Genomic DNA, 25,269 nt, shown 5'->3' with positions numbered 1-25,269 from the left:
GGATATTATAGCAAAGTCATTATTCCCTTTCTTCCCACTTCCAGCGTCCCTCAGCAGTTTGGCCAAGATCTCCTTATTGCTTGACGTAAATCTTACCAGATGTACTCACCCCATATGCCCATGAAAATGGCAAAAAAAAGAGTTGCCACGTTGTCAAACAAATGGGAATACTGTAACAGAATACACACGAACAAATCAGTACCAAAGCAGCTTTCAGTACGAACAAAAATGAGAAGTGGCTGGAGAACCAGATACAGACCTCTGAGGATGCACAGGTGGTGTTTAGCCTCCAGTACTCACACTCTCGGTCACAAAGAGGGCACATGATGATCTCTCCTCCAATTGCAGGGTCACAGATTTCTTTGCTGAGGAGGAAAACACTGTACAGTATCTGTTTGCACAGCATCTTAAGAGCTGCTATAAGAATTTTTTTTTTTAAAAAGTAAATTACAAAGTTCATTTGTTCAAAGCTCAGCATTTGCAGCTTCACAAAGAAGATGCCAAGTCCTATCACATTCACCAGTGGAAACCTGTGGCTGGTCAGGGCAAGTCAAGAAACGTAGCAGTTGCCAGAAGGAGAACTAGCAGCTCACTTGGTGTGGGCTTTCTGATTCTATCAGTAACGAATCACAAGTCTCCAAGGAGCTGTACTGCACCTGCACTGCTTCCAGGTGAGATATAAACCATCTTATTTCTCATGAGGTTAGTAATGGGTTCAAAACACCTTTTCTAAAAGCAGAGGTATTAATTCAGCTTTCCTATCTACAGTAAAATGTGCTACTTAAATTCCACTACTACAGTGGGATAAGTTCTCAATCCTACAGTAGTCCTCTAGTATCCAGAGAAATATGAACATGTATAGCAGTATTCCCATATGAATTCTGACCCTAGCTAAAATCAAAGTCTCAAAAATACATTATTCAATAGAATGGCTGAGAGTTTTAACCTGTTATTCACCTTTAACGGTTAAAATTTCCTGGAAGCCTTCTCACAAAAAACAGTGCGCAATGAAATGTCAACCCTCTTCCCCACCAAACCCCTGAATACAGTAAATCTTGGGACCCTTGAAGAAACAAATACAATGCTTATTTAAAAAGAAGCAAACTCTGGCTTCCAAGGTACCCGATCACTCTTTGATGGAAGAACACTGCTGCTCTGTCCTGTACTCATGTTTCTGGTAGTTAGTACAAACGATGACGTACACAAAATGGTCAACAGACTACTCCATAAGACAGATTAAAATAGAAAAGCTTAAGGCAATCATAAACACTTGAAACAAACAATTCTGAGGTGTCAGTGGTACTCTTAAGACTTTATGTATTTCAGGTACTCCAATATAAAAAGCTATTGCCAAATGGCAATAAAATACTGCTTTTCACCTACAAATTGTCTGACTAATTAATAGTCACAAGTTCTGCATTAGCTGTCCACCACCACTTTAGTTAAAGATAGCTGAAGAACAAATTCGTCAGCTCTGACAAGCTTTAAAATCTTGTTACTTGCTTTTCTTTCTACATTGCTTAGCTTTTCCCATTTTAAGTCCAGGAGATTTTCAACATTACACTCACCTGCTCATATTTTCATCCATTGTAAACAAGCCATAAAGAAAACAGATTAAGCCAACTACTGCTGCAAGGAATAACATCTCAGTGTAAAATCCTAGCCAGGCAAAATAGATCCCAATCTTCTCACCATAGTACTTCCTGAATGAAAAAAAAAAATATTGCAATTAATAGGAATACAAAACAAACTTTAAGATTGCAATAGAGCAAACTGGCCAGAGTCAAAATGAAGCACTTGGCAAAATTCTCATTTAGCAGAAGAGTAAATACATTGATGTACACTGGAAAAATGAGATCTGAAGCTAGCTGTGAGAAGTTACACAAGCTGAATAAACAAAATACATGGCCTCTTCTGACTCTTTTTTTTCCTCCCAGCAGAAGCTCTAGTGCAAAAAAAGTCTATAAAAAAACCACTCTCCTTCCCACAGAATAATATAAACAAAGATTAACTTTTTGATTTCCCAAGGAGTTATACCAATTATACAGTTCTGATTATGTTGTTAGAACGAAAGAGTAATTCACAGAAATACAACTGGTTGTGTACAGGGCAACTGGAGCCTGTGAATAAACGAACGTTTTTGTTGTATCATATGAGCTGAATCAAAGAGATCTCGGGTAAGGTCAGTTTAAAACTGGGTTCAGTACTGAATTAAGAGACAGGCTTCAAAATGGATTCTATCAGTGTTTTTTCATGTCTATGTCAAAATTTCAGAATTAAAAATACATCTTTAAAAATTGTGGCAAATACTGGTTATAAAATGCAAGGTATTCTACATAGGTGTTCCTTTATAGCTGAATTATCTGTAATGTACCTGACCCCAGGAGCACTGGCTAGATTGAAAGATGCTGCTGAGAAAACCATTTTTCCAGCTGCTAGTAAAAACCTCTGGTGGGTCGTATTACAGTGAAAACCAAGAAAACATAATAAAACACAGTCAGCATTTTACCTGATAAGGTCCAAAGGCTGTTCTTTGTAGAACCGCAAGAAACGGGCCCACTCCATGTACAGCGTATACCTCTCATTGTCACAGTTCGGATCGTTTGCCTTTTTCCAGTACTGGCACTGCGAGCAAATCAGAGTAAAGCCAAAACAGCTCATCGACAGACTCAAATACTACATTGAAAGAAACAAATATTAATGATGATGCATCCCTCTTAAGATTGTGCCGATGAAACTGATTTGAATTTCAAAGTTAGCACTCTACTTCACCGCTTTATTTAAGCAGAACCCTTTTTTATATGCATAATGTTTTAAGTAACATACATTTTCAGAAAACATGTATCCGTCTTAGACATTAAGTTCGTCTGTACTGTAACTACATTATGTTGCGTTACACCAGTGTTGTGGTGGTACAACATACTCATTTGCACTGGTAAATTACTGCAGTGAATGGTTTGTTCCTTCACACTGTGTAGCATATGCAATTGCAGAAGTTCAAGCTTCCCTGAAGTAGAAACCACTATTTTACTCGAGTAAAAATAATGCAGATTTAAATCCTGTTCTCTGTACTTCAGTCTCATTGCAAACTGCACAGCCAAAAGCATTTTACTGAGAGATGTAAACTAGGGGATATAAATTAAGTTTCCTGACTCCAGCCATAGCACTATATATACTCCATGCTGTGGCTTCTCAAACTGTAAGGCAAGGACATGTAAAAATAAATTGTGACACTAATTAACTTCAGTAGTTAATCACCATCACGTATCTACCTGTCAAACAATAAGAAAATTTTGGAACTTCATCAGTTTCCTAGAAATTGAACAGCACAAAATAACCACAGTTTCTGACAGCTCTTGTGATTTTATTTGGTGTTGCAGAACTCTGCCTTTACAAATATTTGGCTATGTCAAATATTCAGCCTGATCTTGGTTTTCCTTTTTTTCTGAACGTCTCTAAATCACAAAGAAAAGCACGAAAATTGGTTTCTAAATGGAAATCAAACAGCCTAAAGCTTACCATTTAAAAATATTTTAAAAGATTAAATAGTTATTCTTTAGACAATGATCTGTGAATCTGTCTCATGATTTTTGGAATTTTTTTCATATGATTTCTTAACATTTATGGTTGGTTGTACTTGTATAGAATAGATTCTTGTACAACTGTTTTTTATTATCTGTGGGTTTGGTAGTTCCAATAGTATAAAGTACTTTCCAGCTTAGACTAGTCTTCTACAGTGTAGAGACTGATCAGCTGAACTTCCCCCTGAAAACCTAAAAAGTTCATCTGTTTCTTTTCATTCTCTAAGGAAGGAAAAAATTTTAAAAACATTTAAAATATGTATCTATATAAAGTTTTTAAAAATACCTTTTGGTAGAATTCACAAATATAAATAAGCAATTTAAGGTCTCTAAAGCATTGTGAGAGATCTGAAATAACTATTAAAACAAGCAGAGAAATTAAGATTTAAGCAACCACTTAAAAACAATATTCAGAAGAAAAATAAAAAAAGAAATATGAGAAACCCCTGTAAAATACAGTAACCCATCTCTCTCTTGTTTTCTCCAAAGGATTTCAGGGTCAAATCCACATACGTTGCACTAAAAAATTGACCCTACAGTATTTACCATCCTTATCACACTTCCAATATTTGCAGTTGCTCAAAGCTCACTAGGAGACTGACAAGCAATCACCCCACGCTGAACACGAGGGCTCACGCAACTCATCTGACTTCAGTCCAAACATGGTATGATCCCAAGAGTATTTATCTAACTACAGGGAGTATGCACTACTGTGTAACTACAACATACGTATGTACACACCCTGTATACACACACACTGCCGAATGAATGCATCTACAGTAGGCATTCACTCCTTATTATAATCTTTCAAATGTGCTATTGGATAATCTGTACCATAGACATTATAGGAATATACTATGGAATAAGTCTCTTAACAAACTGTGTGACTGACACATCAGTATATCCTACAAACTCATCCACAGGAAGAAACATTTCAGCACAAACATCAAAGCCAAACAGGAGGGCTGGCAGATACATCTTGTGTATCATCAACAACAATCTATGTCTGGGACAAATGGAAGGTTTGAGCACATTTTCATTTCTGCTGGAAACAGCAAATGTCATAGTAGGTAAAAGAGAAAAAACATTTGGAAATGCTCAAGGGACCAGAAAGCTAAAATACTTACATCATGAAGAGGGTATGCAGCTGAATAGGTGCCATTATTTAGCAGTCTCTTAATCCCGAATTTTTTTTTCCCTTCTTCTGTTCCATATGGGCAACGTGTAAGAATATAATTAACCTGTGATTCAAACACAGAATTCAGACCTTTCCTGCTTTACGGCCATTTAACAAAAACCTAGAATGGTTGTGCACTGCGTGTAATCTGCAGGAACAAGACACAAAGGCAAAAAGCATTTCTCCAGAAGGCCCTACCCTGTACGAGACCGCTGAGCGGACACTTACCTTGTAGACATCCAGAAGATCCATTACAACAAATATTATTCTAGATTTCTAGTAAAGATGTCCAGACACCTACGCTCCCTCATATTTACCCATGGATATCACAGTTTATATACTCCTTCCTCATATAAATATTCCAACAGGACCATGTAAATCCCCATGTAAATATAAAGTAGGCAAATTCACTACGTACTATTCTGTTTCTCATGGATGGTGAGAAGAAAGTGCTCTCATCATTAATGAGGTACAGCTCCTGCTTCTCCTTGCTGAACGGTGCTGTGAAATAGTCTGGTTCAGGGTGCATCACCTCCTTGGGAAGCCTGAGCGGTGCAAGCATACAGTCCAGGGGGTTCTCCACCATTGAGGGAATGTCATTTTCTTTGATCGGAACTTTAATGTTCAGCACTTCTGCATACGTGATCAGAACCTCCCACGGGGCATGGATCTTGACAAAATAAATCTTGCCATCTTCGGATTCCTGCCCCAGGAAAGGTAAATCAGACATCAAACTAAACTGTGTTTTACGGCAAGATTTATAAAAATAGTTGTTATACAAAATGTATTGCCTTTTACATACTTCTGAAAGCTTTCTTTAAAAAAAAAAAAAAGAAGGGGAGGTAGGGGGATTTTTTTGTGTGTGGGTATATATAAATATTTTATTATTATTATTATTATTACGTATCTCTGAGTGCATTGGAAACACCAGGGTTTGCAATGCAGGGCTGGCCACCTGGCAGCCCGCGCATCCTGCAGGCCACCGTGCTGGACTGTCAAGCTGTTCCCTGTCCTGGAGGCGGCAGTTTTCACCCAGCAGATCAGAGATTACGAACCTCCTTGCAAAAAGGATTTGCCAACAAGAGCCAAGATCTGTTACAGCCTCACACCTATAATAAGGAATAATCTTATCATAGGCCTCACCCAACAGTGCATGTTCTTCTAGCGTCCCTTTTCACACGCAGGAGAACACAGCGATCCAAGTATTTCTAACGTGCTGCTCAGTGAATCCCCATCTACGGATGTTACAGAATCTGAACCTCATCAGGGCTTTGCCCCACTCGGGCAGAAAAAAAGAGCATGCTGACTGAGGAAGTCCGCATCCCGTGTTCTCCAATTATTAAACAAAACAGTAACACTAATCAAACATCCTCAAGTTGTTACACCAGGGTCCTTCCTCAACATGACAACATCCAGCGGGCATACGCTAATCCATTCACTGACTTCCAAACATGTTACCAGTTGCTAGGAGGGATTAAATTCAGCTGTGAGCATACTTCCCATTGACATGGGTTTAAATTAAGTCACCACTGTTTTGGAACTGCTTTTTTGTGCTGAAATCAAAAGCCATCACTTCCTCCTGATTCAAAATTACTTTGCTTCCACAATTCTTATGAACATATCTGGAAAAATAAACACATTAAGCTTGTTTCACCTAAATTAGTCATACCCCGCTGGAACCCGCTAGAATAATATATAATTCTTCTCAAAGAAACAAAGTGGTATACATTAATTAGTAATTTGCAGGTCTATTTCTTTGGTCCTGATTTTACTGGGGTTTGGGGGTTTTTTTGGTTGTTGGTTTGGTTTGGTTTTTTTACCTTCTTGTCTTCTGTTTCTAGTTCTAAACCAGCCTTTTGCAGATTGCTCTCAAATTCTCTTCTTCTTTCCTGAAGAGAAATAAACACATTTTATTAACTGATGAAGTCAGCAACTAACTGATCACTTACTGAAGACTTCACTGAGTTACGGAGTTTCACTCCTCCTAACTGCCCTGATGACAACCCCTTAATGCCATGTGACCTTTGTAAAAGAAAGCAGACCAACAGACAAAAAACAGCTGATGCACACCCTGCCGCTGCTGAGTGTGGGCCAGCCTAGTGAGGACAACACGTCGGGAACTGCATTGAAACAGGAAACCTATTTGTGAGGAACAGGCTCAAAACCTGTGCAATCTTGTTAACCAGCGAAGTAGACGAAGTCATGCATCTTGAGCATTTCTGACTCATCAGGAGGCGGTGTCTGTGGTCTGTTACCGTTCAAGTTTAGCTATAATTTTAAGAGAAGGTTAAAACTAGATGAAAAAATCTGGAAGCATGTGGTAGGGTGACCGCTTATAGTGATGTCTATTTAGCAGTTTAATAATCATGCCTGATACAGATGTTCAGGTACTGATTACAGACAGTTCAGTGTGCTTCACAAACAACGGAACTGTAAAACTAGGTTAAGACTAACAAGTCATCTTGTGTAAGCTTACATATGTGTGGCTTGCATAAAGTCAGTGTAGACTCCTTACAGACATAAATGAACCTGCCTGTGGCAGTGAACAGTGGTTGCATGACCTCGGTAAATTTGAGACTCTCCTTGAACTTTGTATTTTGCCAAGTAATTCCTAGGTGGTGTCTTCAGGTAAGAACATTTTCTTCCCCTTCTTCTCTGCAGAATTTTTGCTCCTATTGGGAGACTGAATTAATTTCCTTTTAATTACATAACATTTGCTGAAGAATTGCCAGAATAACTACCAGTTAAACTAAATATTGTGTCCTAGCCTCTTCAGAATGCACTACCCTAGACTACTGATTTATTTCTAGCTAAAACCTGCAGTGCTGTGTAATGTTTTCTCTACTGAAAAGTCTTACATGACACTTTTCAAACACACTGTAGTTTTCAGCCATTTTTTTTTTCCTGCATGTCTGTGAGGAGCAGGCTATCCTATTTGCATTTCAGTTTGCATAAACTACTTGGATAAATGAATACAGACTGAAGAGTAGCTTTCAGGGCCCTTAAATCTACGTTAAGATGTATTGATATATTTTCCTGTGTTAACAGCCTTGCATTTTTACCTGTCACATCTGATTTTCTAAACGTTATTAGATATTAAATTAGACGCTGGCCTAAATAAACTTGCAAATGTGATAATTCCTGAGTTCTAGCACATGCTGGGGGCAGATGCAATCCCATGCACTATTTTTTAATTCACCCATCCCACAAACCTGCCTACAAACACACCACAGCACTCGTTTGCAGACCTGCTCGTCTAATAGAGAACAATACAATTAAAAGGTGATTTGTGATTACATTTGAAAGTGCTACATGAAAGCTGAAATTCAAGCCTCGTATCCAAAGCTACGTGCTATTCTGGATTACATTTTCTCCAAAGAAAGCATACCGGCACATGTTCTTTCCCCAGCAAACACTGGAGGGAGCCAAGTGAGTCAGCTCAAAGGGTTCTGTGCCACCAGACTGCTCCTCCTCTAGCTGTGCAGCTTAATAACAGACAGAGCCAAAGGGTCAGGCCTCATCTTACTTATCTTTCCTTACTATAGACTTGGTGTGATAAATTGCAGTGCTCTAACACAAATTACGCTCATTTTCCCACCTTGCTCTCTTCCTATAAACCACCTTCTCTGAAACCATGAGAACACACCGTACTTTCTAGTCACTTAAACCAACCATTTTAAAAAGGAAATCAACGTACCCCCCTTTCCCTGCCAAATACTGGATACCTTCGTGACACCAACAAAGGCTTAAAATGGACAAAACGTACCCTTAGAGCAGTACTGGTTTGTTTTTTGGTAGGGTTTTGTGTTGTTTTTTTTTAAATATGTACTTGTAAGAAATTCAGCTTACTGTCCAAACCTAGAAAGCTAGACCTGGTGCATAAATTTGTGACACCACCGTAAATGCCACTCTGCAGTCACAGAAGGAAGCGGGAAGGAACCTAAGTAATCACATTAGTGAAGACCAGTAATAGCAGCCTAATGCCCTTCCTCGCATTTTAAGTACAGTTCTTAAGCCTCTCCAAAGCACCTGCACAAGGGTGAAACCGTGTTTTCCAAGACCGCTGTGGCCTGTACAGGGAAGAGGCCAGCAGAGCATTCACCTCTGCAAACACTACTGTGGATATCCCACACACCTTTACAGAGTAACTTTACTGTCTGTGTATGCTTGGCTGTAACAAACCATCCTGATAAGATTAACAAAGCCAGATCCAAAGTCCAGCGGTACTAACATGCCCAATGCAGATGCAACACTGCATAATTAGGTACCGAAGACAGACAACTGATAAAAACCTGTTCCTTGATAACAATGTAATTAGTGCTAGTGACAACATTCCATAAACAGGAGAATAAAATAATTTTAAGTTTAGAACATACTATTCCTGAAACTAACTCTTCCTCCTCGCTTTCCCCCTTCCTTTAGGAAGGGAGCACCAAGCTTACAAAAACCTTTTACATATCAAGATACTTGAGCTGCTTCTAACTACAGTCACACGTAGGATATTGGGAAACAAATATGGCCTTTAGGAATAATGCCATGGTACTTCAAAGCATAAAGAACTCTGCTGTACCCTAAGAAAACACAACTCACTTCACAGAACTAACATAGCTGGGCTCAGTTTGAGCTCAGGTTGCTCACACAGCTTGCTAGCAAGAACATTCCAGGTGAGATGAAGCCTGTGTAGATAATGCCTCTTGTGCTCTCACCTGGCTGCAGCCACAAGAGCGGGCAGCTGATGAGACAAATGAGATGAACTGCCCTAACTGCAGCACCACAGGGACTGCCCCCATGCCCTCCACTTTGCAGGAGATGCCAAACACCTGCCTTCTGCACATACCAGCAGCATGCAGAGGTGCCCAGTTCGGATCAAGCCCAGTTTTCAGCTGCTCCTGCAGGGCTGGGGACACAGCTTCTCACAGTCAGCAGCCTAACTGCCTGCAGCAGGAGCAACAAGCATCTGATTTTTTGTTGCCCCTGGCTCCCTAACATTGGGCTATCTGGTGCCTGTTAGAAAGCAGAAGTTTCTGTCTCAGCTGATGAGAAGTGGGAAAGGGCTAGATAAAATTTCTTTCTGTACCTCCATGACCCACTAGGGTCAGGGGGACTTTGCTTCCAGTAAACACAGGAACAAGCTACTTTGCACAGAGAACCCAGAGTCCTAATGCTCTGGAGTTTCTTTTGAAGAAATACACTTATGGACAAATAAAGATCATGCCCTGATAATACTCGAGTAATTCGTTTGGTATTTTTAAAAATTGTTATTTATTTTCCCATGTTCACATGTATTTCACATGTGGGTAAAATACTTCCACTTGTCTACTAGACGCTTAGAGGAAAAATGTAAAGAGACTTGGCGGAAGAAATGTGAAGTATTGTCTCACAAAAATATAATCCTCATTTTTATTTGGAGAGACTTTGTGGTTAGGATTCATTCATGCAGCTTAGAGAAGGCAAGTTCAAAACAGTGTTTTAAGCTGGAAAGCTTCTGGAGAACATCAAAGAAGTTAATGCATTTGTTCTGCATGAAGCTAAGGGGGAGAATATGAACAGACCATCCTTTCATCTGTATCAGGGCTATGCTGAAACACAGAAAAAAGTTATTCATCCCTTTCTTAGGACGCAGAATAAAGCCGTTTCCTTGAGACAAGAAAACAAAACCCTCTGTCACAATTGTTGATCTCTTCCTATGAACGTTTCTATTCCTGGCTGTTTCATTTCGCTGTGTCATCTTACTACAGTGAAAGAAATTCATGTTTCCTGCCTGTGATGACTGTACAGCAGCAAGGACAGTATGCCAGATGAATTCCAAAAGCTGCAGTGCATCAGTATTTAAATCTTGTTCCCACAGACAACCGCATGGTACTTCTATGCTAAGAAGTCTGTGTTAATTTATGGGTGTATTCTTTGTACAATACAGGGCAAATTTCATTTTCTTAACAGATTCCTCAGCAACCGTGTGAAAACTGATGTGCTGTAACATTGACATCTTCCCCCACGTCCGTTCTGAGATGGCAGAACCAAACTACAGGGCCACAGACCAAACGCCTCCTTCCAGTGGGCCATTAACTCTTTGGTGAGTAACAGACATATATGGAATCGAATCTCACAAAACTTGATGCAGATGTTCTAGACTTTTGCAAGACACGGATATTTCTTCCTAAGTGCATTTTTACCTCAAAGAGAACCTACAATATTAGCTACTAACTCTTGGGTTCTTCCTGACATGAATCCTTCAGCCAATAATGACACCCAGGTACATGGCCTCTGGTCTGGCAGAGATTCCTGCTACCCCCTAATGACCCATAACACCATGAGAAGAACATCGCTGCACACAATGCGAATGAGTGACTAGACTGAACATCTGGTTCATTTTCCTTCCACTGGAAAGATTACCTAAATAGTCTCCATTTCTTTTCTCATGTTGTTCAATTATGACTAATGGAAAAGTTTATTTTAAGATTTGCTTTCACATATTTTGCATGGCTATCATTCTTCTCTCTGCAGTGACTGCTCCCTTCTTTTTTACATGCATTTTGCTTTATGGGAGAAGAAGAAACCTAGCTAGGATTACAATCTGATGAAGAGTCAGTGTGTGTTTGAAAACGCATGCCTTGACATAAACTTCTGGTACCATAGCTATAATATAACCCCTGTCTCCCAAGTAAGGCCAGCTGAGCAAAGCTCACCATGAGATACTTAAGGTGGGAAAAGCACCAAACAGAGAAAATGAGAGATTACGGCTTTTTTAAGGTAACACGAGTAAGATGCAGGGGCTGTGTTCTACACTGGATCACACTTGGATGCAAGTACAGGCAGCATGTCCTGCACGAACACAGTGCTTCCTTCATAAAGGAAGGAAAGCAGTAAGCAATTTTTTTGAACAGCCCAATCTTGCAGGTTTTGTTTAAAGGAAAGTTTTAATTACAAAACACTTTAATATGACAAGATATAGATAAGCGTTCTTTACTTCACAAACCTTTAGTTTTGATCTGATATTACCATAAGCCTCAGTATAGTTAATTTCTTCAGATATCCTTATCTTTCAGAATAATATGATTACATACGAATGTCGTTTTTTAGATCTCTCAATTTTATTTTTTTATTATGAACAAAGTTTGGAGATACATATTGGAGAGACTAGTTGGCAATATAACCTCTCCCGGCTCAGAAAAAAAGGCAGCAAATACAGAGAAAACAAACTAATTACAATCACTACAACTCTGCATTTTTTTTAATATTGTGTTTTATATAAAGTTTGTTGGTCTTGTCTGCATCTCATAGTACTGGATTTCTTTGAATAGCTTGAATTTACGTGTTAGTCATGTAGGACCTCAAATGGCAGTGCGAGCAATGAATAAGTACATGTCATTTACTGATTCCATCTGACCTACTGTAGCCATTCAGGCAATCGGGTCTTGCTGGGAAGTTCAGGGATGATCTCTAACCAGCATTTTAGACAAAGCTTGTACTTTGTGCTCTGTTACATAGGAGGTCTCTTATCACAGCCACTTTAAATATCCTTCTAAAAGAATGAATACACATATGTAGAGAGCAAGTCAACCACATGGAAAAGGCTCAGAGGATACGCTGTGTTTGTTTTAATCAGAGTATATATTTAATGAAAAGTTTTAAAAGGAAAACAGCATGGATTCTTGGATCCAAAAATCTACTTCTGCTCTAAATGAAGTCAAAGGATGGGGGTGGGGGGTAAGTTATTCTTAAGTCTCATTTGGATAATGCTGTGTTTATTTAGAAGAAACATTCCTTTAAGAGTATTTACAGATATTCCCCCAAAGCCACAGCTAACTATAAGACTGTTAAACGAAGAAAGCAAAATCATTTCAATTACTTTGCATTGATTGTGTAATATACTGACCAACCCTAAGTAATGGAGAGTGATCAATACAGTAAACAAAGCCCCAAAAATATAATAAAATTGGGTCACAATGTACAACAGCAAATAACACAGAGATTTCAGTACATGGAATGGCTTTTCACACAGCTATAAAATTTTTAGCAGAGTCCTACTCCAGCTGAGTGTAGTGATTTGAAAGGCTTTGTAACTGATACACAAGTTAAATAGACAAGAATTAAGAGCACCTCAAAAAGACAAACTTACCAACTTCTTTTCCCAGTCCTTATTAAGATCATCCACATAGGAGAGAACAAAATCAATTCTCCTAACACCATCCCTGAAGAAAATAGAATCTTTGCTTTGATGTCTTTTATCAATCTGTGGAAGATACAGGCACATGATTAAAAAAAACCAAGTATTGCTGCTGTTCTAGAATTTAACAGAAGACAAAGAAGTTTCCCCAAATTGCCTCAGTTCTTCGGTTTCTTCATAGCTGAAGTTATAACTTGGGCAAGTTCTCGTAAGGGCTGTATCCATTTACAATAACTTCAAAATTAACTGCTTATATCCACAAACACAATATGTAAATAACTGGTACACGATGAACAAATATGTTAGCGTAGCATACCTGTGAACAATGCTGCCATTTATTCTTTCACAGTCTTTACAGTGTGTCATAAATTATCAAGACAAGCATTATTTTACAGCATGATTTTTTTCTGCAGTTAGTCAGAACACCACTCTACACAAAGCCTGCTAAGGCACAGTTCATCGACTCAAAGCAGGTAGCATGCATTTCTGCTCCATAACAAGATTCACTAAACCAACCGCACAGAGGAATATGTCTCAGCAATGTCCACATACGAAAACAGCACACAAACAATACAGGGGTACTGGGGAAAAGAAAAACCAAACCAAAAAATACTAATAAAAGGTATCAATGCAACAGAGTTATTAGTATTCCAGCTGATCTTTTAAAGGTCATATTTTTATTTATCAGCATGCCAGAATGTCATAGTAACAACGTTCATTTTTTTCACTGATTAGGCTACAACAAGTAAACAAATATAAGACTATTACTGCAGAAGTTAACATAATATGGTAATATTGTTTATTAACAGCTCAGTATTCAGCTCTACCAAATTGTTTACAAGACTAGAGGATCATACAGCAAAGTGCTCCCCATAGAAGCTAACACTCTGGTCTAAATTTAACTCCGTGCTAAGGAAGGCTGGTGTTGGCTTTTTTAACCACACCCATCAGCAAAAGTGTATTTGTATAGGACTGAATTAGGTTTCCATTGTATTAAGAGTAGAAACAGTAAGAACAGTAATTCAGAGGGTTATGTCTCTGTCTTCTCCCACTTAAACAATGCAAGAACGCACATGAAAAAGTTCTCGGCGAAAGCACAGAATATTTATCACTGTGAACCTTGCTCCCAGTTAACAAAAGGCATCACACAGTGAAGCATGTTATTACTGCAGCCATCCAAGCCACTTGCAATATCATTCATCACCGTTTTACCCTGAGACGTCGCTTCAGGAACAGATTGTATCTCCTTCCGCTCTGCTGAAATAATCAACAAGTAGTTAGCAAGCCCACCGGTCCTCTCCAAGAGCCAAACAGACTGCTTCCAGCACACAGCCCCAGGCAAGAAACCCACCTCCTTCAAAAAGCCAGGAAAAGCCTCCAACAATTACAAAAACACAATCACCCACAAACCTCATGACTATAATGTCTTTTTTATTAAAGGCATAGCTGTCCGGGCATACATTTTGATAATAAACTCGGGTGTTTAAAAATGACTCCTATAATACTAATTGGTGTCACTTGGATACTTCAGCAGATTTGAAAACACAACAAGAAAGTTCCTTTGCATATAATGCAAAGGCAACAAACAAGCACTGGCTTATGAGTAGCGCACATGTTTGTTATGCTCATGTTAGACCTAAGGGGACACAGAAAGATGCATGGCAACCACATCATTCCAGAGCTGACAAAATTACAAGCAGTAATAGCCACAGTTTCCAGCACATGTCTATCTTCAAAGAGGTTCAAATTTAAAAAGAAAAAAATATAATTGAAAATCCCTATTGTTCCATAGTGTTGCACAACTTTATGCATCTTCACTAGAGACACTGGTAACGGCTGAAACCAGACAGCAGCCTACTTGGACCATCCATGCATTGTGGAGAACTCCTGTGCTTCTGAAGCTATCCTACAAATCAAAGTAACACAAAAAAGATAAAAGAAATTACTTCCTTAAAATGCTGCAATCCTCTCTTTGCCTTTCCTCTTTGACAATTCTGTTGTATTTTCTGTTGGTTTTCTTCTTGAGAAATCCTTAGAGCAGACCAATTAGACTAGACTACTTTGTAAGACTGAAATCAGGACAGTTCCCTCAGAAAATGCTTTTGCTATCAAATGCGGTACATAATGATGCAAGACTTAAGAGGCTCAAAAAAATCAGGGAATCCAACAGAAGAAGCAAAGAGTATTTTCCTATTCTATTACAAGCTTACAGGGGGTTGTGGTTTGTATTTTTTTTTAATATAATTGTGACTACAAGTGAACTGCAACTGTTAAGATAACAATTTAATGAAATTAACATAGTGCATAGAACCACACCGACATCTACACAGCATCTACAGTACTGCAATTATTTGACTTTACAGTAAGTGAACCCTAAAGCGCATTCTAACAACTTACAATATTGGGAATCTGCCTAAAAACAGACCACCCCAACCACTAATTGAAAAAGACAAGAGACCGTGTAAGCACAGATGTTGTCTTAGTGAGCTAGGAAAATCCATATACAGAAAGCAAAGAACTTTTTTAAGAAAATCAATAAATAACATTTACTTCAAAAAAAGCTCCTGCCAAAGGAGTGTCCCAAATTCTTTGCGTAGCACAGTTATAATTAGATTATTCATACAATTGAAGTAATACTTTATCTTTACTGCCATCAAAGTTTGCTCATTTTCTAAGACTTATCGGAATGTTGCTCAGTCATTAGAGGTCTGACTATCAATTTCAGATACAGTAGTCATCTATGTCGGATTATTCATCATGGATAGCAACAGGCCTACTTAATAAACGCATAAATTATTCCTTTCCATTTTGCTGCAATTGGAATTTCAAGAACAAGATCAGTCTTGCACCATCATGCATTTCTGTGCGTACATGTGCACCGACAGGTTTAAAATACATAAAGTGTTAGTAATTTGCATTGGTTGCATCACTGAATCATAAAACAGTACGGATATAGCACATCTTATTTCTTAACAGCTCTTTCCAGAACTGTATTCAAATGAATTAAACTTAGACAACCTGCAATTATTAAATGAAGTCACACCTCATCAGAGCAGCTGTTTTGTGATATGTACCTTCTGGAATACAAGTAACTAATCTAAAGCTTCTGAATAATTGAGTAAAATCCAATAAGGAATTAAAGGAGAGATGGCACCCCAAGGCACCCCAAGGTGAAAACTCAAATGGCAACAGCCACAAGCTGCAACAAGGGCAATTCCTACTGGATGTGAGGGTGTGGTTGAACAGGACCTGGTACAACAGGTTGCCCAGAGAGACTTACATAATATGCACCCTCAGAGATCACACAGCTCCACCAAGCAAGGCCCTAACTGAACAACCTGGTCTAAGTTCAAAGTCAGCCTTGCCTCGAGGAGGAGACTGGCCAAGGAAACCTCCAGAGGTCCCTTCCAACCCAAGTCACTGCATGGTTCTATGAAATGGTGTTACTGCAAGCCTCCAGCATGCACCAGCACTTCCTAAGAGCTGAATAAATCCACCGACTACAAAGGAAACTTACAAAACCTGCTTGTTCAAAACCAACTACTACCCTCCTGTTGTAAGTTTCTAGTTTTAATAGTCTAATCATTTCTATAAGAACTAAGCGACTTCATAGCCTGTGGACAGATGTGCTGACTGAACGCTGTAATGGTCTATCACCAAGAGCTGAATTTTCACATGGTTACAGAAGTGCAAACTTACTGGATTTGTATGGAATTACATCAGTATTTAGGCTCAGGTGGCCAAAAAGTCCAATAGCCTCCTGGCTGGTAGCCGGACCAGCATGGCCAGCTGGGCTGGGGCAGTGCCCGTCCCCACGCGCTGGACACTGGGGCGGCCGCCCCTCGAGCCCTGGGCCCCTCGTGCCAGAGGAACACAGAGGGGCTGGAGCGTGTCCAGAGAGGGAGAACAAAGCTGGGGAAGGGGCTGGGGGTCAGGGGGGACCTGATCGCTCCCAACAGCTGCCTGGCGGGGCTGGGGGCGGGCAGTCTCTGCTCCCAGGGAACAAGGCATAGGACAAGAGGAAATAGCCTCAAGTTGTGCTGGGGAGGTTTAGATTGGATATTAGGAAAAATGTCTTCACTGAGAGGGTGGTCAAGCACCAGAACAGGTTGCTCAATAAAGTGGCAGAATCACCAGTCCCAGAAGTGTTCTAAAAACATGTGTCTGTGGTGCTCAGAGACATGCTTTGGCAGACTCGGCAGTCCTGGGTTAACAATTGGACTTTCTGATCTTAAGTATCTTTTCCAACCTAGGTGGATTTCTAGTTACCTCAAAATTAACAGCTTCTCTCTCGACATCCAGCAGAGGCCAGGGTAGTGGACCCAACAACACTCCCCGTACCTAGACCTGTAATCCTCATGTTAGACATGAACTAAAGCCCTGCAGGAGGAAATCCCGACTCAAAGAGGACAAGTTACAGGAAAGATCAAGATGTCACTAGGGAAAGAAACAATGCACAGCTAAAGACAAAGTAAAGCTAAAACACCCCTTTTTCAGTTCTGCCTAGACTAACTGGGGTAAAGCGTGGAAGTGCTGGCTGGTGATCACACCCTACATTTAAATCCATCAAAACTCTCCCTTGCTGTTAAATACACAGGTGGCTCAGGCATCCCTCTCCATGGCCAAAGCAAACAAGTCAGTCACCACGAACAGGAGAGGGGAAAGCAAGCTGCTGGATGTGGCATCGACCACTAAACACTAACTGAAAGTGCTTCAGAGAAACGACTTAGGATTGAAGCTGAGGGACCAAGTCTGCGGTAAGCATTCCTGTGGCCTTGCTCCCCCACCAAAGCACACAGACAGCTGACCTCAACCAGTACTGTCAGCCAGCCCTCGGTGGTCTAACGATATCACGGTACTTAGAAGCAAATATGTTTTGCAGATTATACCTGAATAATTTAATCCAGTATATTTTCACAGGACAGAGGGATTTCTATTTCTGATTACCCACCTAACAGGAAATTTATGTTCTTACAGGCCACAGAGCGCAGCCCTCTCCTTGTAGGCAACAGAGCTTCCTCCAAATACACCCTACTGCTATGTATCCTAGCACTCTCCAAGTCCATACTTCAAAGACAGAGGAACTGGGCTTAGAGCAATACTTTTCAGATGAATATTCAGTCAGAAAAACCCAAGTTGCTTCGGGGCCTACATTCAGAAACACCCTTACCAAATTCAATTCCCCGGACCTTGAGGTTTCACAAGTGTCCAGCTTCACAGAGCTGGGACTGCAGGTTCACACCTCCGCAGCCTTCCCTTTCTGCTTTTTGTACCTCAGAGTGGGAAGGTAGTTTTGAAACCCAGTACATGCGCTTCATTAGAGTTACAGCACAGTGAAGACCTCTGGCCGTGACCAACATGTATGCTGAGAAGTATGTTAATAATATGATCCCCATTAGCACATCTACATGTTTTATCACCACCGTCCTACATTCCCAGACAAGAAAACTGCTTGAAATTAAAAAAAAAAAAAATTGCAACATTTTACTTAGAAGATACGGTCTGCAAACCAAGCATTTATTTTATTTACAGCTTACCTTTGATAATCATACAGATAATTTTTTTTTAATCACAGACAATGTAAAAAAACTAACTACATTACAAAGCAATTAGTTAATTTACAAATTAACAATCCACTGCAGAAGAGTTTTCACAATACAGAAAAGGACAAAAATACAAAGGTTGGAAAGCTGAATCAAAATACAGTACGTCTCCATAAATGAAAGGGTAGGAAACATTCAATGGCTTAAAACAAAATCATCACCCTCACTTTGATCCCCAGTTTGCACAGAGTATTTACATGCCCCCCCCTTTTCACGGAGTTAAATGTGCCTACAGCTGTAGGAAAAAGCATGCCGATTTAAGTGATGCTATGCTTAAATGTAACTGTTTGGTACAAATTTCCCAAAGCAAAAAGCTCCTGGAAATAAATTTATACAACATATGCAAATATATAGGCACTTTACTGAAAAATAAGAAGTCAAGCTCCTGGCTTATGCACCATAAACTCAGCTCCCATTATATCAGAAATCCCCTTTGCGTGAAATTCTCTTCAATATTCATCCTTGGAGGAATCCATGCAACTGAAGCGCTTCCTAAAGAAGTGTATTAACACCACACAACCCAATTCCCAATTATGCTTCATGCAGGCTACAAAGTTGCATACAAAACTATAATCTTTACCATTCAAACAAACACAAAACACCACATATTTCTTGTAGCTAAACCTTGCAAGCTGCGTTTTGCACCTTTACCATACTCGTGTTCCAGTTTTGAACCACATTAAAATCTGAAAGCTTGAAAACATGCATTTCAAAGCAGTTTAAGACACCAAGATATTTGCACTCAAATTTAAATGCGCAGAAAAAGCCTCTCTGGATAAAAGAACACATTAAACAAGAATAGAAGAAAAATTAAAAGTACGCTAAGAGAGCATATGTGTTAATGTAAGACACCAGAGCTTAATGTAAGCAAGCGGACAGTTTTAATATACCTCAGCATGTACTTCTTCAGTTATCTTGAACTTTTTAAAGTTTTTTTCTCCATGAAAGAATAATGGCTATTTTAAGTTTTCTGATATATTAGACAATTAATACAATTATCTTGTCTGAAAATTTCACTAAGTTGATATTTTGAGCATTTCCTTATTACTTACTACAATAAGAAAAAAAGGCAACACATTTCAAAATATGTCAATGTTTGTTTCTTGCCATTTAAAACTTTTTAAAGTATCATGCTGACTCACAGAGCCTTCCACGTTACCATGATAAAAAAGAATCCCATGTTTGTTAATAACGCCACAGTCAGAATATATCCTATAGCCCACCAAACCAAAACAATGACAAAAAAAGCAAACTTTCCAGTTTTCTCCACCAATCTTTTCAATTTTGTCTATTATCCTTTTTATTTGTTTGAGTTTATCATTTAAGCCATCACGAGGAATAAACGCAAAACCCACATGTTTTTATAAGTAGAAAAAACCAATTCGTTTTGGAAGGATGGCATCCTTGAAACTGGAAAATTTTCTGGTGAGGGACTTTTTGGCATAGGGTAATAGAAGACACCACACAAATTCATGCAAGGAAGCATGAATATTGCTCACTGCTTACCACTTGATGTTCAGGGATGAGTAAAGTAGTCTCAGTGCTGTTTAGGCCCTGCCAGTGTCATCACGGGAAAAACATAACCTTGTTAGCAATGATGCAAAGGATGCTTTAAAATAAAAGGCTATTTCAGAAGAAACAGTGTAGCTTTTGGTTTAAGCTGCTGAAAAACTATTCTGAGTGATAGCTGGATTTTCAGTCTAATAACTCCAAGTTTAAACAAACCTCTATTTCCTCAGCTGAGCTGGGTCTGTAGCCTGTACCACTGACTTTTATATGGCCCATATCTTTTTTTAAATGTGAATAACAACTTTTGATAAGAGCTGTACAGTATTCCTCAGCATTTTCATTATTAAAAAAGTCTAAACAACTTGGCACAGATCAGCATTTACAAGCTTATGAAGAACAACTTCTAACAGTATTTTTTTTAATAACAAAGAGAACACATACATAGCATAGACAGCTGCACTTGCATTCAGAACAAATGTGACTCCCTATATTTCACTATTTTTTCAATACAAACTGAAATTATACCATGTGCACTGAACAAAACCAAATGCAAACAGACAAATCATTAATCTCCTTGTGTAGGCAAGGCCAATCGGTATCAGAAATTGTAGTAGTTATGCCTAATGAGACCAGCGAGAGCTTCCCAGCTTCCAGTCCTGATCCATGCCTGGTGAGGCCCTACTCTGATTTTAATTGCACAAGATCTGGGGGTGCTCATTATGTTCCTGCATGTGGGCCTGGACGGTGCTGCAGGTCCTCTGGCCAGACTCCACACAGGGATGACAGGAACACCAACAGCAGAGGACTCTGCTATCCTAGATAACATGTCCATATGCTATCTGGGGTCCTGGCCCACACCTGTGGGATTACATGAGCAAGGGATTTGGGGACCAGGCTTCACTATTGGAACGAACAATGGTTTGCAATACTTAAGCTCTTTTGCACTAATTCTGTTAGCCAGTAGTTTCTCACACTCCTTTTATTTTGCTTCTGAAAACAAATGACGGGTTTAAAACAGCACAAACAAATAGTGCAAGCACGTTACAGAAATATGACAGCTCTCTATGATTAAATTAATTTTCAAAAGAAGCAGAATATAAACTTAATTTCATTACTCAATCTTTATTTGTTGGTTTAGAGCTGTAATACTTCAAAAAGCATATTCTTAAAATCCAATTTTCATGAAGTACTGTCTGTGATTTTTTTAAAATTACAAGTGAATATTTTTCACTTTTACTACAATTTTATTTGAGACAACCCACTGAGGTCCATTCCTACAATTTCATCAAACAAACATGCTATTTTAGTTCCTGTTTACATTGCAAGTAATACATACACGCATCTTCATGTTCTTTCTTAATGCTGCCTCTCTGAGTGTTTGCTTACCAAAGTAAGATTAAAATGTCCTTTACAGAACTCAGTCAAATAAGCACATAAAGAATGATCTGTTTTTTGGCAAGGAACCCACATGAGAAATGGTATAAATATAAATAGCTGCACTCTGCTCTTAACCCTGAGATAGTCTGAACTGGGTTTAGAAGCCTAATCCTCATGTCACTGAATGCTACTGGAAAAAACTGTACTGTTTTAAAGAACTAAGGGCTGAGACACTTAAGCAGGAAGTTTTTCTCCAATTATACACTGAAAACATCTGCCTTGTACTGTACAAATCTTACATCAACGAGAAGTGCAGCCTTGCTTTTCATTGCCACCCTACAGCTCCTGACCTCTCCACTGCACACCTGCCCCCTCATCCAAGCTGGTGCCCTTACACCTGCTTTTCTTCCACCTCTCTACCCTGTACTACTACTACCTCCTCTACAATTAAATGTAAATATGGGGTTTAACCTCCCACTGGTCCTCATATGCTGCCTGCACTGTTTCACTCAGAGATAAAATACAAGTAATTTTAGTGAAACATTAAACTGTGAGATGAAGGCACAACTGGCAGAGTCCTTGGTACATTCCCATGCATTTTGTGAAATGCTTTCCTGTTACTCTAGGGAACTTCTGCTCTCAGTACAACTGTCTGAAATTAGCTCAAGTCACAGGGGTAAGGGTAACTATTGTAATTTCAGCAATCAAACCTTCTCCTGCACATGTGAGGTTTAACAGCTCTGGTAGAGAGACACCACTTTTTCATTATATGCCAAAATCTATGCACAGCACAAAGGGGCTCCAATCTTGTTTGGGGTGGTCATACATTATCAAGAGCTAACCAGTGTTTTCAAGAACACTCAAACAGTCCAACTGTGATGAGTTCAAAGCCAAAACCAACAAAGGCTGGCAGCAGTGGAAGCAGTGTTGTATGCATCATTCATACTTTGGAATCCCCTCTCGTAACTCTTTGACACACTCTCTCCCCAAGAGATCCCTCAGATTGTTTTGTAGTTACACTTCTTTGAAGTCTTTTTGTATTTCCATCTAGATTTTGGAACTGATTTGGTCTGTCTTCACAATACTAATAACAGTGTTACATTTCTCTCTCCCTGAAACCCCACAGAACTGAGAAATGAACAAGCAAGGAAAGGAAACTTACATTATGATGGTGTTTCTTCAGAAAAAAAAAACCAAACAATTAATTTGTAACACCTGCAGCACCTGCTGCTCTCCAGAAAACCAAACAACAAACCCCTAAGTGTAAATATCCCTGATTGTGGTAAAATGCATTTCTTTAATACATTTTATCAAGCTCTGTCAATTTACTTCTGCTAACCTGGCTTAAATACAGACGGCTTGTTCTCAGGTTTTCTCACTGTCAAGTTACAATATAGAAAATGCTGATAAACAGGAATTTTCAGTAAGCATATTTCACTGTTGTGAAATTCGCAAGAAAGGTGAAAATTTAGTATTTAACTGCAAAATTAATTCCTACCTTCTGACAGCTAGAATAGGGTACAACCCTGCAGCTTTACTCACAGTAATGCAGCCATCTGCCTTTTATGAGGGTGAGAAACTAAGGGTATACATATGTACAAAGCAAACATTTTAAGTTACTTGGTAATTCTTAACTGAAATAGCAGACAGACAAATAGTCCTCTGTATATCTAAGAGGTGTAAACTACCAACTAGTGACATTCTTCCACAAAACATGTACTACTTTTACAGTTATCCCACTTCAACAGTCTACAATGTTACTACCAGGAAATTTAATATGGATTCGATTTTTTAAACTTTTCTTCAGATCTTGAATAATTTAACTTATCTCCTTTCCTCTTAAGAATGTGAACTCTTGTCAGTGGGCCTCATCCTCATTTGCTTTAGAACTGGAACAACTGACTGAATAGAGATGCACCATGCTATCAGAACAGAATTGTGCCATTACATATTCTTCTAGCACTCTCTCTGCATAAATATAAAGCACAGAGGAAAAACAGATTCTCAGGTTTTATTTAATTTATTTTCCAATTTGCTTGAAAAGACTTTCAGAGGCATTTATGTATTTCTTCAAACAGGAACTCCATAAAGATTGCTTCAGGTAGATTCTACACGGAGGCTCAATTAGGACAGTTGCCAATCCCTAACAAAGAGACTATCTGTGAATTACTGATTTAATTTGAAGCTGCTATGAAGCAGCACCTATTTAGAAACATCCTTCGCATAGCCTTTTTTTTCCCCTCTCCAGTATGCTGTTTGCTGAAAATATCTCCTTGCCTCCCTGCATGACAAAGCATCTAGAAATGATTCATGCTGTAAGGCTTGTAATAAGAAAAGCTGTCAAACTCCAAGTGATCTTTGCCCTTGTGGGAAATTAAAAGAAGAGGAAAACTAAGGGGACTCAACAAGCGGTACATAAAATAATAAAGAAAAAAACACAGGGTAAAACAGGCAAGAAACAGTGGATTAGAGCACAAACGCAAAATCATGGAGGAGGAGCAAATGCACCATTGATGGCAGACTCAATCGCTTCATGACTCCTGGACTTCACCCAACTTCTGCATACATGCTGGCAGGCTTCACTACAGATGGGTTTTCACCTTTTTTGTTTTATTTGCATCATTCCTTATGTCCAAATCACAGACTCCTTTACATATCACAAAAGAAAAAACCTAAAAACCCACTGAAATTTGGATAGGTAATGTTTTCCACTTTCTGTATTTACGTCTAGACTTAGATTGTTCCTTCCTCTGCTGCTACATCAGTGATACGGCCTTCACTTTTTCTCGCTACTGCTGAAAAGAAGCACATTGCTATTGTATGTTATGCTGCTTTTCTGTAAAGAAAAAAAACACAAAAAACCCAGCCTTAGCATAATGAAGTTGTGACCTGAGTGTACATTCATTTAACTCTTTCCCAATGGTCCTTGTACAAATGAATTCCAACTTTGCTTTAAAATTACTTGTCTTAAATAGTTTTAAGAATTCCAAGTGCTCATTATTTTCCAGCTACAGGAACAAAGTTAAGTACATTGCTAAGTAACAAGAAAATTACCAACCTATCACAGGAATGAAATCATAAAATGAGGGAAATGTGCTATGTGACAAAACAAGAACAAAGCACGTTGACCTGAGCTCAGAAGGGTCTTGGTGAAAGTAGGAGAAACCATGGCTTGTTTTTCAAGCTAGGACAGATGACCCTTGTCAATTCCTATGGGAACACATCAAGGATGACAAAAGGCAGCCTAGCAAAGAACTGAGGGAAAAGGAATTCTTCCAGTTCATAGAAAACTGAAGTTGTGACAACACATGAAGATAAAGGATTAGCATTTTAAGAAGAAAAAAAAAAAAAAAAACACCACACACTCAGGGCTATCTTACTGTTGGAATGAATTAATGGAAAAACTTGAAGGATAAACTTAACCTGAATATCTAGGACATTAATCATCAAGAAGTAAGCCTGTCACAGCTGACAAGAATGTGAAACTGGGCAAAAAGATTAAGAGTAATTCTGTAACTTTATATCTGCCTAATGCATAGAAAGCAAAAATCAGATAAATGAGACTGTATTAGGGGACCTAGGGTAAGATAATGCAAAGCACAGGAAAATACCAACTTAAACGTAAGCAAACATCAGATAACCATTGATCTGGAGAAACAAACTAAAGCCAAATAAGCCACCTCTTCTAAGAAAGAGAGGGGAAAAAAATTAAGAAAATCAAAGCATCAAGTCAACTACAGACTAATACTGCCAATATGACAATACTGTGTGATATTTAAGAACAAAAATTATGTAAGGAACATGCATAAGTAGAAAATGAGAAAAGGCAGCATGAAGTTACCAGTGAGAGATTTT

General features: G+C 39.0%; 1 protein-coding gene across 1 annotated transcript in view; it reads right to left on the bottom strand.

Moving 5' to 3' along the window:
- ANO5 (anoctamin 5) overlaps window positions 1-25,269 on the bottom strand; it is a 62,583-nt gene that overhangs the window by 21,005 nt on the left and 16,309 nt on the right. Inside the window, 10 exon segments of the mRNA XM_080405445.1 lie at window positions 110-170; window positions 260-365; window positions 1,569-1,703; window positions 2,510-2,625; window positions 4,709-4,822; window positions 5,177-5,461; window positions 6,579-6,647; window positions 12,878-12,991; window positions 14,138-14,182; window positions 20,035-20,082. Of these exon segments, the coding sequence (XP_080261571.1) occupies window positions 110-170; window positions 260-365; window positions 1,569-1,703; window positions 2,510-2,625; window positions 4,709-4,822; window positions 5,177-5,461; window positions 6,579-6,647; window positions 12,878-12,991; window positions 14,138-14,182; window positions 20,035-20,082 (1,093 nt within the window).

Source organism: Falco punctatus (assembly GCF_963210335.1).
Source record: "Falco punctatus genome assembly, chromosome: 10".
NCBI classification, from domain to species: Eukaryota; Metazoa; Chordata; class Aves; order Falconiformes; family Falconidae; genus Falco; species Falco punctatus.
Note: the sequence above shows the minus strand (reverse complement) of the source record. Positions and strands in the feature narration are given on the sequence as shown.